The sequence below is a fragment of the Neoarius graeffei genome, chromosome 15 (genome assembly GCF_027579695.1).
Source record: "Neoarius graeffei isolate fNeoGra1 chromosome 15, fNeoGra1.pri, whole genome shotgun sequence".
In the NCBI taxonomy this organism is placed as follows: Eukaryota; Metazoa; Chordata; class Actinopteri; order Siluriformes; family Ariidae; genus Neoarius; species Neoarius graeffei.
This window is the reverse complement of record NC_083583.1, coordinates 9552277-9565989: the sequence shown is the minus strand read 5'-3', so window position 1 is coordinate 9565989 and position 13713 is coordinate 9552277. Positions and strand designations below refer to the sequence as shown.

Sequence of the window (13713 nt, the reverse complement as noted above, 5' to 3'; positions counted from 1 at the left end):
TTAGCTTTCCCCTGAAATGTTTTCTTTTATTTCTTCTTCCTCAGGGTAGTAAAACTCGCTTTCGCTGTAAACACTGTCATTATCGCTATCCATGCTGTAAAATTAATGCTATTCTCCTGAGAAATGCTGGTAAAAATTTACAGGATAAATTATAAATAAATCTTATAAAAAAAAAAGATAAATGTTGACAAAAAAAATGCTACTGTTTGTTGTTGTGAACGAGCAAGTCACCGGAGGTCCGTAACCGGGGTCCATATCGTAGGATACGGACCCACTCGCCAGCCAATCAGAGCGCAGGATTTGGACCGGGAAAAAATTATTTCCACTATTAAACAAAGTCTGTGCAACTTAATGTTAAAACTAGATGATACTAGTTGAAACCTTGAGTATCAACTAATAAACATTCCCATTTCAATTTTTTATTTTAAAGCCAATTAAGCTGTACCATTTAAAAAAAAAAAAAAAAGAAGAAATTTTTGGTGTATATAGATAAAAAAAAAAAAATACAGGTTGCATTTAAAAGCTAAAGACATGTCTGAGACAAAACTGCAGCTGTCACACTAAAATCACTGACACTATAAATAGAATAAGTGTAAAGCATTTATAAGTATTTATAAATATAAACAGAATAAGTCTAAAATAATTCCTAAACACAAATTTGATTTTCTATTTAGATGTAAACAAAAAAATTCAGTCAGGTTTCTTTAGGCGTGAGCAAAACTTCAATCGTGCGTCGCTTTAGGCGCAAACATTTCCGTTTCTATCGAATTATTTTCCAAACCCCATTCCGAACCGTTCCAGGATCGGATTAAATTTGTTCCTTCTTTTTTTTTCTCTCTTGATATCCGATTCCCCATTTATGCTCTTTGTAATAATATATATAATGGCTGTAGAAGTTTGTTTCCCTTTTATTGCTCTTCAATAAAAAATGATTTATTTTCCACTATTAAAGACTGTTAAAAAAAAAAACATCAAACACAGCCTTCTCTAAAATATATCATTACGTCCCTCTTTAATGGCACTCGATAATAAAGTATTAACAGAAGCTGAACCTTGTACGTTTGTCCCTCAGTCCTGGATCAGTCCCTCGTACCGTTTCTCATCCCTCAGCCTTTTTCTTTGTTGTTTTGCCTGTTTTTCTCCACTCTGGCGAATTACAGGCTCTGAATTTTTCTCCCTGGTCTTATTTGGTTGCTCTTTCCTGGCCCTGTCCACTCTCTCAAATTTAGTCAAAGGATTTTGTCGTCTTTGTTTTATTTTGGACTTTAAAGGGTTTTAAGAAAGAGAAGCGTGTTCATAGGGTTATAATTTTGTACAGCAATGTGGTGATTTTCGACGTCTGTAGCCAGAAGTTTTAAATGTAAAACTGTAAAGTTGTGCGCAAGGAAGGAGGCAGAGGACTCTGAAGGACAGGATGTGATTAGAAAATTAATTTCAACATCGTAGTAACTTCCTAAGGCTGCAATTTCGGGTAAAACGATGTTACGAGTTGTGTTTGCAAACAGTGTGTTAGGCCGTGTAAAGGAGGTATTTTTAACCGTGTTAATTTTGTACAAGCTTGTAATTTATTGTTTGATTCTGGCTCTATGATTCCTCTGAGTCACCTCCTGATAATCCGTACTCCAGCCTCCCTCCGCATTCACATCATGATTAATGACGATTCCTTACACAAAGCTGAAACTTCCAGCTTTCAGTTTTCAACTTTCAGGTCGAAACGACCCATTTAATATTGCTGTTTTTTTTTTTTTTTTAAAACATGAAAAGTTGAACAATACTGCAAATTTCCAATGTGAAGTGTTGTGTGCAAATCATATGAATCACTTTCTGTAATGAACATGAAAATTTCATCATGATGTTCAGAACGTTCTGACCTGAGACTGAATTTTGAAGTATTTCAGTATTAAATCTGATTTTAGCTTGTAGTTAGTCACAAATGGGATCAGGAAGGTCTTTAAAACTAGGCTGCCTTTCAGATTTTTCAAGTGTAGGTCATAAAAAGAATTTTCCCCGGCACCCAATTATTTTTGTTTCCTGGACCGAAAGCTACTGAATTCAAATCGCAGACTTCCAATTGTATTAGTTTAAAAACAAAACAATTAATGAATTTAGAGCCACGTGGCCCTAAATTCTCCACTATTTTTTCCTGCTTCACCATGAACCAATACAAGATACTACGTCATGTATCACGTGGTGGGCTTTCCCCATTCGCGCAAGGCATTGTGGGATACAAATTTGAAACAGGAGAGAAAAATGGAGGACGTGAATGAAATGTGAAAGACCGACTACAGCAACGGAAAGCGAGGAGAAAAGACATTGTTATATACGAAGGAAAGGAAACGCAGGACCAAACTAATAAATATCGGCGCTCAGCGAGCACCTCGGTGTGATCAGCTGTTCGTTTAGCGACAGAATGATGGAACTGTCAGTGCACGCTCAAAAGTAAACCTGCGCATGCGCACACACACACACACACACACACACACACACACACACACACGGACTTCCTCTGTCTGCTTGACTGCATAAAGCGAGCAATTTCATGCACATTTGTTTTAATCCCATCAAATTAAATAACTTCCCAGCCACAGAACGGCCTGATATTTTGTGAGATATTACAGAAAAAAACAGTATCACAATGACCACATTTCAGATGGAACTAAATCTCACCGATTTTATGAAATCGAAAGGCCGTCTAGCTTTCATGATGTGGTTTGTGTTTCCATAAATGGGAGTTTAGTTAGGGTCAGAAACTAAAGCTGTTCAGATTTATTATTTCTTCACCACCAGGCGTTATATTTTTGGGGTTTTCCGTCCATCCAGCCGTTGTGTGGGTGTTTTGATCTTAAAAAAAAAAAAAAAGTTGAGCATTTGCAATATGAAGTGTTTTATGTGCAAATCAGTGAATCAAATAAATTCGATTCAAAATGAATGAATGAATCTTCTGAATGACCTGATCGGATTTTGGAATCGATCCAAACAAGGTCAAATGTCTGAAAAAAAATTTTTTTCCCTTCAATACCAAAAAGTTTGTCAACTGTAAACACCTGACCGTCACATTTACATTTGACCATTCAAACACAGGACTGTGCAAAAGTCTTAGGCCCCCTATTTTTCTTTTCATACAAACTCTGTTATAGATTTCTATTTTCTGACTTCTACATTATTGAGTCAAAACATTACAAAACCATTTTAGAGTCCAAACGTTCATAATTTTCCAGCACAAAATTAAACGCTACAGGGAAAAAAAAAAGTTTAGATCTGAGCAGCATATTCCATAAGAGAGCACTTTTCAGATTAAAAAAGAAAACATGATGAAGGCTGCTGGGTTTTGGTGCAAAATGAAGTGTGACAGTCAAAGTGTCCAGAAGAACTGTGGCTGGTTCTGGAAGATGCTCAGTAAAACCTACAGCTCATTTCCACATAAAACTGCACTCACTGGACCCGAGACAGTGTTGTAGTTGAGTCACTAAACCTTGAGTCCATTCTCGAGTCCCCAGTGTTCAAGTCCTAGTCATTTAAAAAAAAATTTCAAGTCCGAGAACAAGACTCCAATTGCACCATTTGACGGTGGCTGTTTCAGCACCATTAACATTAATTTGTTCCTGAACATGACGTATGAACAGGTGAATGTGCTTCTCTTTATCAGGGAGTGTGAAGTATTCTGTCAGAGATGGTTGGGAGACGGATGTAAGTGCAGAAGGTGTGTTTATTAATACAAGTGAAGAAGGTAAACAATCCAGAACGGCAGGCAAAATCGTAAACTGGTGAACCAGGCGATAGGTCGAGCGAGGCACAAACAGGCTATCGTAGACTCGGCAGAATCAAAGATGAGAAACAGGAAATCCGAGATCAGGAAACCAAACAAGGAAATAAGGCTCGGTAATGTCAGCAACGCAACTCAATACTTCGCAAAGTAAGTGCGTTTTCACAGTTTTTATAAAGAGAAAAAATCCAAGTCCCCGTTTCCAGTTTACATGTCCGAATGCAGTTAATGCACGAGTTCAAGTCATCAATGCTCGAGTCCGAGTCGAGTCATGAGTCCTTAAAATTAGGGCACTAGTCGGACTTGAGTCCAAGTCCTGGACTCGAGTACTTACAAGACTAACCTGAGACTACTATTTTTATTTGTTTGCTTGTTTGTTTGTTTTAAAGTAAGTAATTAATTAATTTGAGCAAAGGGTCGTCTGACACCAAATGCTGACTTTGTTATATTGATTTATTATGGCTTTTGCACAGGACTGTAGATTTGTTCTTAAGTCTTTCCACTAGATTTGGGAGCGTAACTGTGAGGATTTGGGTTCATTCAGCCATAAGAGCTTGAAGATCAGGTTCTGATGTTGGGACAGTGAGGAGGTCTGGGGTGCAGACGGTGTTCCGGTTCATCCCAAAGGTGTTCAGTGGGGTTGAGTTCAGTCAGGGCTCTGTATGGGATGCTCGAGTTCTTCCACTCCAACTTCTACTTGGAGAACCATGTCTTCATGGAGCTCGCTTTGTGCACAGGAGCATTGTCATGCTCGAACAGGTTTGGGTCTCTCGGATCCAGTGAAGGGAAATTGTAATGCTAGAGTATACAATTCAGTGTGCTTCTAATTTTGGGATGTGATGTAGTTTGTGGGTGTCCACAAACTTTTGACCATAGTGTTTGCACAAATCGGAGGACTCTGGTACAGAGGAATAGAGAAACTACACAACTGATCTGAGGTCAGTGTTAAAGGACAAGTCTATTAGAAAGATGTGTGTGTTATTTACCAGCTGGGAGGTCCGTATCGTGAAATACCGTGACCGAGGTCTTGAAAGTACTGTATTCAAGGCTGAGGTCACGGTATTTCACCATACGGACCGACCTTAAGCTGATAAATAATATATTTATTTTTTCTTTACCAAATTCTAACAGAAAACGAGAGCGCCCGAAAGGGAAAACCGAGCCGAGCCGCTATTTTGAATCCTCATTCACGGCTGTAATGCAAATGGCTTCCTCCTCGGTGTACAAGTGCACTTCCATGGCAGGAAAAAAACTACATTTTGCCACCTATGTAGTCCCCTATTTATACAAAATTGAGTCATTCAGGATTCAGCCATGTTTTTGCTTGGCGTTAGCAACAGTTAGAGGTTTTTAGCTTTCTCCTGAAATGTTTTCTTTTATTTCTTCTTCCTCAGGGTAGTAAAACTCGCTTTCGCTGTGGAGACTGTCGTTATCGCTATCCATCCTGTAAAATTAATGCTATTATGATGAGAAATGCTGGCAAAAATTTACAAGATTTTGATAAACTTATAAATAAATCTCATAAAAAAAGATAAATGTTGACACAAAATGCTACTATGTTTGTTGTTGTTGTGAACGAGCAAGTCGCCAGAGGTCCATAACTGGGGTCTGTATCGTAGGATACGGACCCGCTCGCCAGCCAATCAGAGCGCAGGATTTGATGGAAACCGGATTGCGAAAAAAATATCAGTTCCTATATATATATATATATATATATAAATTTTTTTTTTTTTAAATACGAAACAAACCGGATTTTTTAATTATCTAAGTGAAAGGAGACTGGGATTGTTCTTGTTTCGATGCTCTTCTCAGTTGGCGATTGTGTCTTTGTCGTTTCTGTTCCCAGGTTCAGGAGAAGGATCCGGCAAAATCATCCAGCGCTTCCCTAAAAAGGACCGGGATGGCACAGCGTTCCCTCAGGGTGTGGAGATGGTGAGTGTGGCCCTCAGAGTTTGGTTAAGAAAAAACGGGTAGATTTCAGGGCTCGACGTTAACTTTTAAACCCACTTACCCTGGGGGCAAGTGGGGGTTAATTTCCCCCCCATATTATCACTTGCCCCCAATTTTGTGAATACTACTTTTATTTATTTATTTTTTTTAAATGAAAACTACAGAATAGTTGTGAATTGCAACATAAAATGAAGATCACACATTGAGTTGAAGTTTGGTTATTGATTTAAGTTCATCATGAAGTTTGGTTATTGGTCACTTTTTATTTGTAACGGACAATAACAATTTTATCCAAAATAGTTTTTCCTGCCTTATTCGATTTATTTTCATTTCACACGCATGCAGCAGTTGTAGAGTTCAGTGTGTTTGTGTAGAACTCTCTGACTGTAGGTTCATTACTCGATAATGTAGAAATCCTAAAATAGAAATTTATAACCAAGTTTGTATGAAGAAAACAATAGGGTGCCAAGACTTTTGAACAGTACTCTGTGTGTGTGTATATATCTCAGGGCTGTGAAAAATCTGCGGATCCGCGAAATTCTGCGAATTTGGCCGCCAAAAATCTCATCTCATCTCATTATCTCTAGCCGCTTTATCCTTCTACAGGGTCGCAGGCAAGCTGGAGCCTATCCCAGCTGACTACGGGCGAAAGGCGGGGTACACCCTGGACAAGTCACCAGGTCATCACAGGGCTGACACATAGACACAGACAACCATTCACACTCACATTCACACCTACGGTCAATTTAGAGTCACCAGTTAACCTAACCTGCATGTCTTTGGACTGTGGGGGAAACCGGAGCACCCGGAGGAAACCCACGCGGACACGGGGAGAACATGCAAACTCCACACAGAAAGGCCCTCGCCGGCCCCGGGGCTCGAACCCAGGACCTTCTTGCTGTGAGGCGACAGCGCTAACCACTACACCACCGTGCCGCCCCTGCCAAAAATATCATTTTAGTAAATCATCTAATTTTGCAATAAAAATTAGGGGGTGTAGGTTTCTTTTGCGACAGTGACAGACCGGTTTCCGGCATTTGCGCCATGCTTACAAACCACGGCACGAATCTTGTGTTCTTTTCGTTTTACCATTGTGCTCTTTAAACACGCTTTCGATATCAACGGTTTTGAAAAGGAGAATTTCGCGGTATGTCCGTGTCACGGAGGGACATCGTTCAGAGGGAGGATGGTGAGACCGACGATGTCAAAAACATTGACAAGGAAAACGGCATCAAAAATCCATGGAATTGGCGATGGCTGGAGTTTAAAGTCGGTAGTGAATATCTCCATGAGCACATACGGAAGATGAAAGAACCGGGGAAAGCTTACTACATCTTGTGCCATCAGGACGTGAAGTACGGTTCTGGTGGAACCGTTTGGTTGACCATATTAAAGGAAAAAAACATGCGGAATTGGTGAATTTGAAGCTGCTGAACTGTAGATTACCAGGTAGACCATCTTGTTCACATTTATATATTCAATTTATGATGATAAAAAGAAATTGTTGAATCAAAATCTGTTCAGCTTCTGGGGCCCTGCGGGCCCCCGGCTCCTGGGGGGCTGCACCACCCAGACCCCCTGCTAAAATTGTTTCCTTGGATTTTGTCATTTCTATTTCACAGCCCTGGTGTGTGTGTGTGTATGTGTGTATATATATATATATATATATATATATATATATATATATATATATATATATAAATAAAATATCAGCTACCTCTAGGTTTAAAAAAACCAAAACGCGCTGTGTCATGACAGACAAGGTAATGTTTGAGTTTAAAATTATTGTTTAGTGTGTAGGTTGTGGGTGTTTTATACAGACCTGGCAACCTGTAACTGAATCAGTGCAGCTGGTCTGTCATGACGCAGTGCGGGGGTGTGTTTTTTTTATTTTTTATTTTTTTATTTTTTAATAAACCTAGAGGTGGATTATATATTTAAAAAAAATTTAGACAGGACTGTGTTCCTCTGATAACAGAAACAAAGCTCCAGCTCTCTCTGCTGTTAATCTGTTTTGTCCTTTCAGGATTTATCGCGCGTGTCGCTCCTTGTTGAGGTTTTAAAAAATTTTTATTTATTTATTTATTTATTTATTTAATGCCCGAGTTGTTTGAAACCAATCTGGGTTTTCTGTGTCGAATAAGGAAGCGGCTTGACCTGTAAGAAAATCATACGTTTTCGTGAAGGAGCGGACTCGAATGCGAGCAGAAAAAATAAATAAATAAAATGAGATTCTTAAGCAAACTCTTCAATCCTCACTTCCGACTTTCTCTTTTTGTAAAATATATTTTAAATACAATCGTGAATTTCTCTGGAGTTTTCAGGTTGAGCTGCTGTCTTCGTATTCTTTAACCGCTCATTTCCTCGTTGTTGTTGAAGCATTTACTTCTATTTGTTAACATTTTTCTTGATGGTGGGGAGACGGTAATGCCTTTTATCTATTTCTCTATTTGAAGAAGCAAAAACAGCGCAAAAATTAACAATTCTGAAGACAGATTAAGCTGCTCGCATGAAAGACGGTGCCTGTCTGACCCCAGCTGTAATTATCACGTGATGCGTGACGTCATGCACAAGGGGTCTATCAACAGTCCGCGTACCATACTACACCAGCGGGGGGATATAAAATAACTTGGAAAGCAGTAAATGAAACCGAGACCAAGAAAACAGCCAAGACATGATGGCGGATAGGTAGCGAGGGACGCTTTTAGGAACTGAAATAAAAGATCAAAATCTAACTTTTGTGGTGCTAGTTTGTAATATGTGCTCATTCCAACTTGCCCGTTTGGGCATGTCGGGGACATATCCTACTTGCCCGAATGGATGTTTCACTTGTCCGAGGCACTCGGGCAGTCCTTAATATCGAGCCCTGGATTTGCTGAAACCTTTCAGGGAAAAAAACTCATCTCTGTGAAAATATTCTCTCGATGACAAACTAAAGAGCTCGTTCTGTTTTTTTCCCATGACCACAGCAGCAACCCGATTTTCTGTTCCTATCTCTGCATCTTCAAATGTGGTGTTTGTTTGCAGAGATGTTTGATTTGCACCCCCTCTTGATTTCCCCGAATAAAGGAATGAATTCCATGCTCGCGTCCCCGGGATGTTTGTGCGTGTTTATCGTCATGCCCCCGCTGGGGGTCCATGCGTTCGAAGGGCAGCAGCAGGGAGATCCTTTACCCTCCCGCCTCCTCGCTCTCAATCTGTGGGTCAGGTCGGGGTTCGGGGTCTGAACTCCAGACTGGGGGCCAATTATCAGAATGCACAAATCATCCCAGTCCGGCACCAAATATTTGCTTATCTGAGCCGGAGATGAACAAGCTGTAAATCTCGAGAGCGGCAGTCGCAGTAAACGAGTCTCTTCCCTCAGGGATTATAAGATCACGCAGTCCGTCATAGGATGCCTGTCTCTCTCTCTCTTGCTCGCTTGCTCGCTCTCTGGGTTTGTTTATCTGTTTACTAGGGCATGGTGGAAGCAAACGGGAACTGCCTCCGACCGGAAAACACAAACCCAAATGCCTCAACTTCCTTCATTTTTCTGACAAAGATCTTTTCTGTGCAGGAATTTGTTCTGGCATGCTCTGATTTGACGCAAATCACATAGATTGCCCCCCCCCCAACAATAAATAAATTAATTAATAATAAATAAATAAACAAATCTGTCAGTCAAGAAATATATCCAAGCATTATTTAATGATTTTTATATTTATTCTACAAATATTTATTGAGGGATTTATTGAAACATGTATTTAGAGATTTAAAAAAATCTATCTATCTATCTATCTATCTATCTATCTATCTATCTATCTATCTATCTATCTATCTATCTATCTATCTATCTATCTATCTATCTATCTATTTTTTTTTGTGCAGCTTCAAGGTTAAACTCTTTTCAGTTTTACGAAAAGGGAAGCTGTTGAGCTTTGTGGTTTCTGTTGGTATCTGTCAATTTTTTTCTCCTTTTTTCCTGGATCGCATTAACTTCAAATGAGTGCAAAAAAAAAAAAGAGAAGATGGTGACAGAACGACTGTTTATAGCTCCTATAACGAAAGCGCTATGGAACAGGAACGAACTCGTTTCACAGACGTTCCAGAGCATTAAATATACAAATTTGGAAAAAAAAAAAGGATATTTATGAGACATTCTTTAATAAACATGATTGCTAGCAGATTGCTGAGGTAGAAGAGGAATAAAGACCTTTGGGGCGTACTGTCAGGGAAATAATGTTACAACCAGGGTGGCATTTATTTAAAAAAAAAAAGTCAGAAATGCACATTTGTGGCAAAACATCTCCAAAAAAATAGATTATTTTTTAAAAAATTATAATAATTTGTAATGTTTTTTAAATTGAATATTTTTTATACTTTCTATAATTTGTCTCATCTCATTATCTGTAGCCGCTTTATCCTGTTCTACAGGGTCGCAGGCGAGCTGGAGCCTATCCCAGCTGACTACGGGTGAAAGGCGGGGTACACCCTGGACAAGTCGCCAGGTCATCACAGGGCTGACACATAGACACAGACAACCATTCACACTCACATTCACACCTACGCTCAATTTAGAGTCACCAGTTAACCTAACCTGCATGTCTTTGGACTGTGGGGGAAACCGGAGCACCCGGAGGAAACCCACGCGGACACGGGGAGAACATGCAAACTCCACACAGAAAGGCCCTCGCCGGCCACGGGGCTCGAACCTGGACCTTCTTGCTGTGAGGCGACAGCGCTAACCACTACACCACCGTGCCGCCCTCTATAATTTGTAAAATTAAATTAATTCAATATTTTAGTATTTTTATCTTAAATTTTAAAAATAAATTTTAACAAGATTTTTGATAATTTTTTAAATAACAATATATTAAATATATATAAAATAATACCTGTGCTGAATACATTTACTGAACTTCTCAAAAAAGTAAAACTAAAACGGAAAAAACCCCCTCTAAACAACGAATGTTTGAACTGTCCATTCAAACTGAGAGGATATAACTCGCGTTAAAACTAATACGGCCTTTCGATTTCATAAAATCTGTGAAATTTGGTCATCGTGATGTACGTGAGAGTCCGCTTGGCGAACGTGCTGTCCGGAGCAAGGTGTGACACACTTGTACGAAATTCATATAAAAATTTAATGTAGATGTAAATCTCTTATGCCAAATTATTATGGCATGTTACAAAAAAATAAAGAAAAAATCCGAGTCCTCGTCTCTAATTTACGAGTCCGGATGCAGTTGATGCACAAGTCCGAGTCACGAGTCCTTAAAATTAGGGCACGAGTCAGAGTCCTGGACTCGAGTACTATAAGCCTGCGAACAGCTGCTCGCGCTCTCGCTTGTGCGGTGTCACTTCCTGATTTCCCAAACTACAGGGGAGGGGCACAGAACCATGCATGTGTTAATCACGTGTCATAAATGAGTGGCGTTGAAAGGAATTTGTGTTAACGTGTTATTATAGCGTTAATTTCGACAGCCCTGGTTCTGAGATTTTTGTTTGTTTGTTTGTTTGTTTATTTATTTATTTTAAATTTGTTTTTGCTATAAGCAGGGCTTTGAACCGGTTCAAGGAACGAAAACGAAAACCGGGAACTTTTTCTATTTCACATGGAACAGAAACGAAACCAGAAACTTTATTATTTTTTATGTTCCGGAACAGAAACGCTTATTAAAAATAATGGTAACCGGTTAATACCGGTTTTTATTTCGTTCCTCAAAGTTTCTGTAGCCTACAAATAGTCATTCTTCTCCTGCGCAAGTTTCTATGACCCGCTGGGGTTCACTTCCTGTGTGACGTTCGCTGATTGAATGGAGAGAGCGGGAAGGTGGACTGCTAGTGAGTAAGTGCATTAGAGTGTCTGAGCAAAGAAGAGCCTGAACGATGCAACCTCCCTATTGGCTGTTTGTAAAAATGTATCAGTTGTTGCCCTTCCCACGGGAATCATCGCGGGCTCGAGAGACGAGACCTGACGAGTTAGTTCGTTGGTAGCAGAACAAAATGTCTGGACACAAATCGGGTTTTCAGAAAAGGAAAGAAAATAAACGGAGGGTCGAAAATACAAAAAAGGAGGCAGAAAATGCAAAACGAGTTTTAAGGTAGGACAAATGGTTACTTTTCTGAGGCAGCCCGCCGTGGCTGCAGGCTTTCAGTTGTCATTGAATGGTTACTTTTCTGAGGCAGCCCGCCGTGGCTGCCTGCAGGCTTATTTATTATAGCCCATTTAGTTACAATAGTTGATATAAAATGTTTATAGTTATAGTTATGTGATGGTTGTCCTGATTTAGACTGTTTTTTTTTTTGTTTTTTTTGGGGGGGGGGTTGCACGATGTTGCACCCGGGTCCAGATTAGGGCAGAACCGGCCCTGGCTACATTTCAGCTGTAGTTTATGAATGTATGTATTTGCATAGATGTGTACTTCCAATATGGCACCTAACAAAATCTCGCGGCGCGGTGACATCATGCGGTAGCCCTCTATAGGGCCTGACTAGCCTTTGGTAACACACTAAACGAATTCTCTTTCATTTTTGGCACTTTTTCTGTTTGTGTAGATGGGAAGACGTACTGAGAATCCAAATCGCCAACATTTGAAATAATAATTGTTTTGAATTATTTCTTGTCTTATTTAATGAAGGTTGTAATAGAATTAGCCTACATTTGGCTTAAGCTGGATGAGACAGAGACATAATTTTATAGCCATTTGTTAAACAGCTGACAGGGAACGTAATTAACCGTTCCGGGAACGAAATTTTTTTGTTCTAACCGGTTCGGGAACGTCTATTTAATGGTGGAACCCAAAACCGGAAACGTTAAAATTCCGTTTCTGTTCGGAACGAACCAATAGGAAAAAAATTCCGGTTCAAAGCCCTGGCTATAAGGCACGAATCTGGAGGGTAAAACATTTCCTTTACGAATGAATGACTGGTTAGAAGACCAGGTCGGCGTGTTTGTTTTGTCCGATGCTTTTCACTGCAGCTTTTACGCCTCGCCATTTCTTCAACTTGACACGTTTTTGTTTTTTTTTAATCTCTCCCCCGGTCACATTTAATTCCCTCCGAACACAGATCTGACTTCAGGTTTGTCCGATGTTCTTTACACGCCTGAGGAAGTCGTATGTGTGTATCAACACGAGACTTAATCGTTCGCAGGCTGCTTTCTGGAGCTTCATGGTTGGTGGGGTGGTTTTATTTTTTTATTTTTAAATCCCAGCACTGCAGATTTCACCCTTTTTATCTTGTTCTCATTCATTTATTTTTTCCTTACACATAACGTGTCTTTGATTAGGCATTGAACATTCCTTGCTGTTGCAAAATCCTGTTTAGGAAAATCGGGGAGATTCTGTCATGAGTTCACACTTTCAAAATCCCCGTCGTTTGTCAGCACGCATGTCCGGACGAACAGGGAATGCCTGGGCAATTCCTGGTACGCTTTCTTTCTCATCTTGTCGAGAAACAAGCCACATCTGCTCGATACACAACAGATCTCGGAGCAGGTGCTGGAACGTCTGTGGAGTCAAACCTGATTCATGGGGGATTTAAAAAAAAAAACATTTATACATACCAACTTTTATTATCCATCTGAATTTTTATTTGTTTTTTTCCGGTCCATCCGTTTTCTGAAACGCACACAGCAGCTCGGAGATAAAAATGATTGTTGGCCCCCAGAGGAACCGTTTTTATTCCACGAGCTCAAAACATTTTGTTTCTAAACACATGAAGAATTGTGTAATAATTTAAGCACAGAAATGCAATTTTAATGAAAGATGTGGCACAGCGATTTAAAAAAGAAATGACTTTGTTAAAATTAATTTCATACAAGAATCTATCAAAGAGCAAATAATTTGTTTTGGGTTTCGATACTTTTTGTTCTTGAATGATAAATATTCATGGAAATGAAATGAAAAAATATTTGGCCCGCGCTGTATTTGCTTTAATTTGATGGCAGATGTTTCAGTTTTAAATCTTTCTGAATCTGTTGAGCAATGTGGCTCGGGTAAGTACGCTTTAATGTAGTT

General features: G+C 39.5%; 1 protein-coding gene across 2 annotated transcripts in view; it reads left to right on the top strand.

The window, feature by feature from the left end:
- sbf2 (SET binding factor 2) overlaps positions 1 to 13713 on the top strand; it is a 368376-nt gene that overhangs the window by 51851 nt on the left and 302812 nt on the right. For both annotated transcript variants that reach the window (XM_060940828.1, XM_060940827.1), the window contains exon 2: positions 5610 to 5695. In XM_060940828.1, the coding sequence (XP_060796811.1) occupies positions 5610 to 5695 (86 nt within the window). The remainder of the gene's footprint in view (positions 1 to 5609; positions 5696 to 13713) is intronic.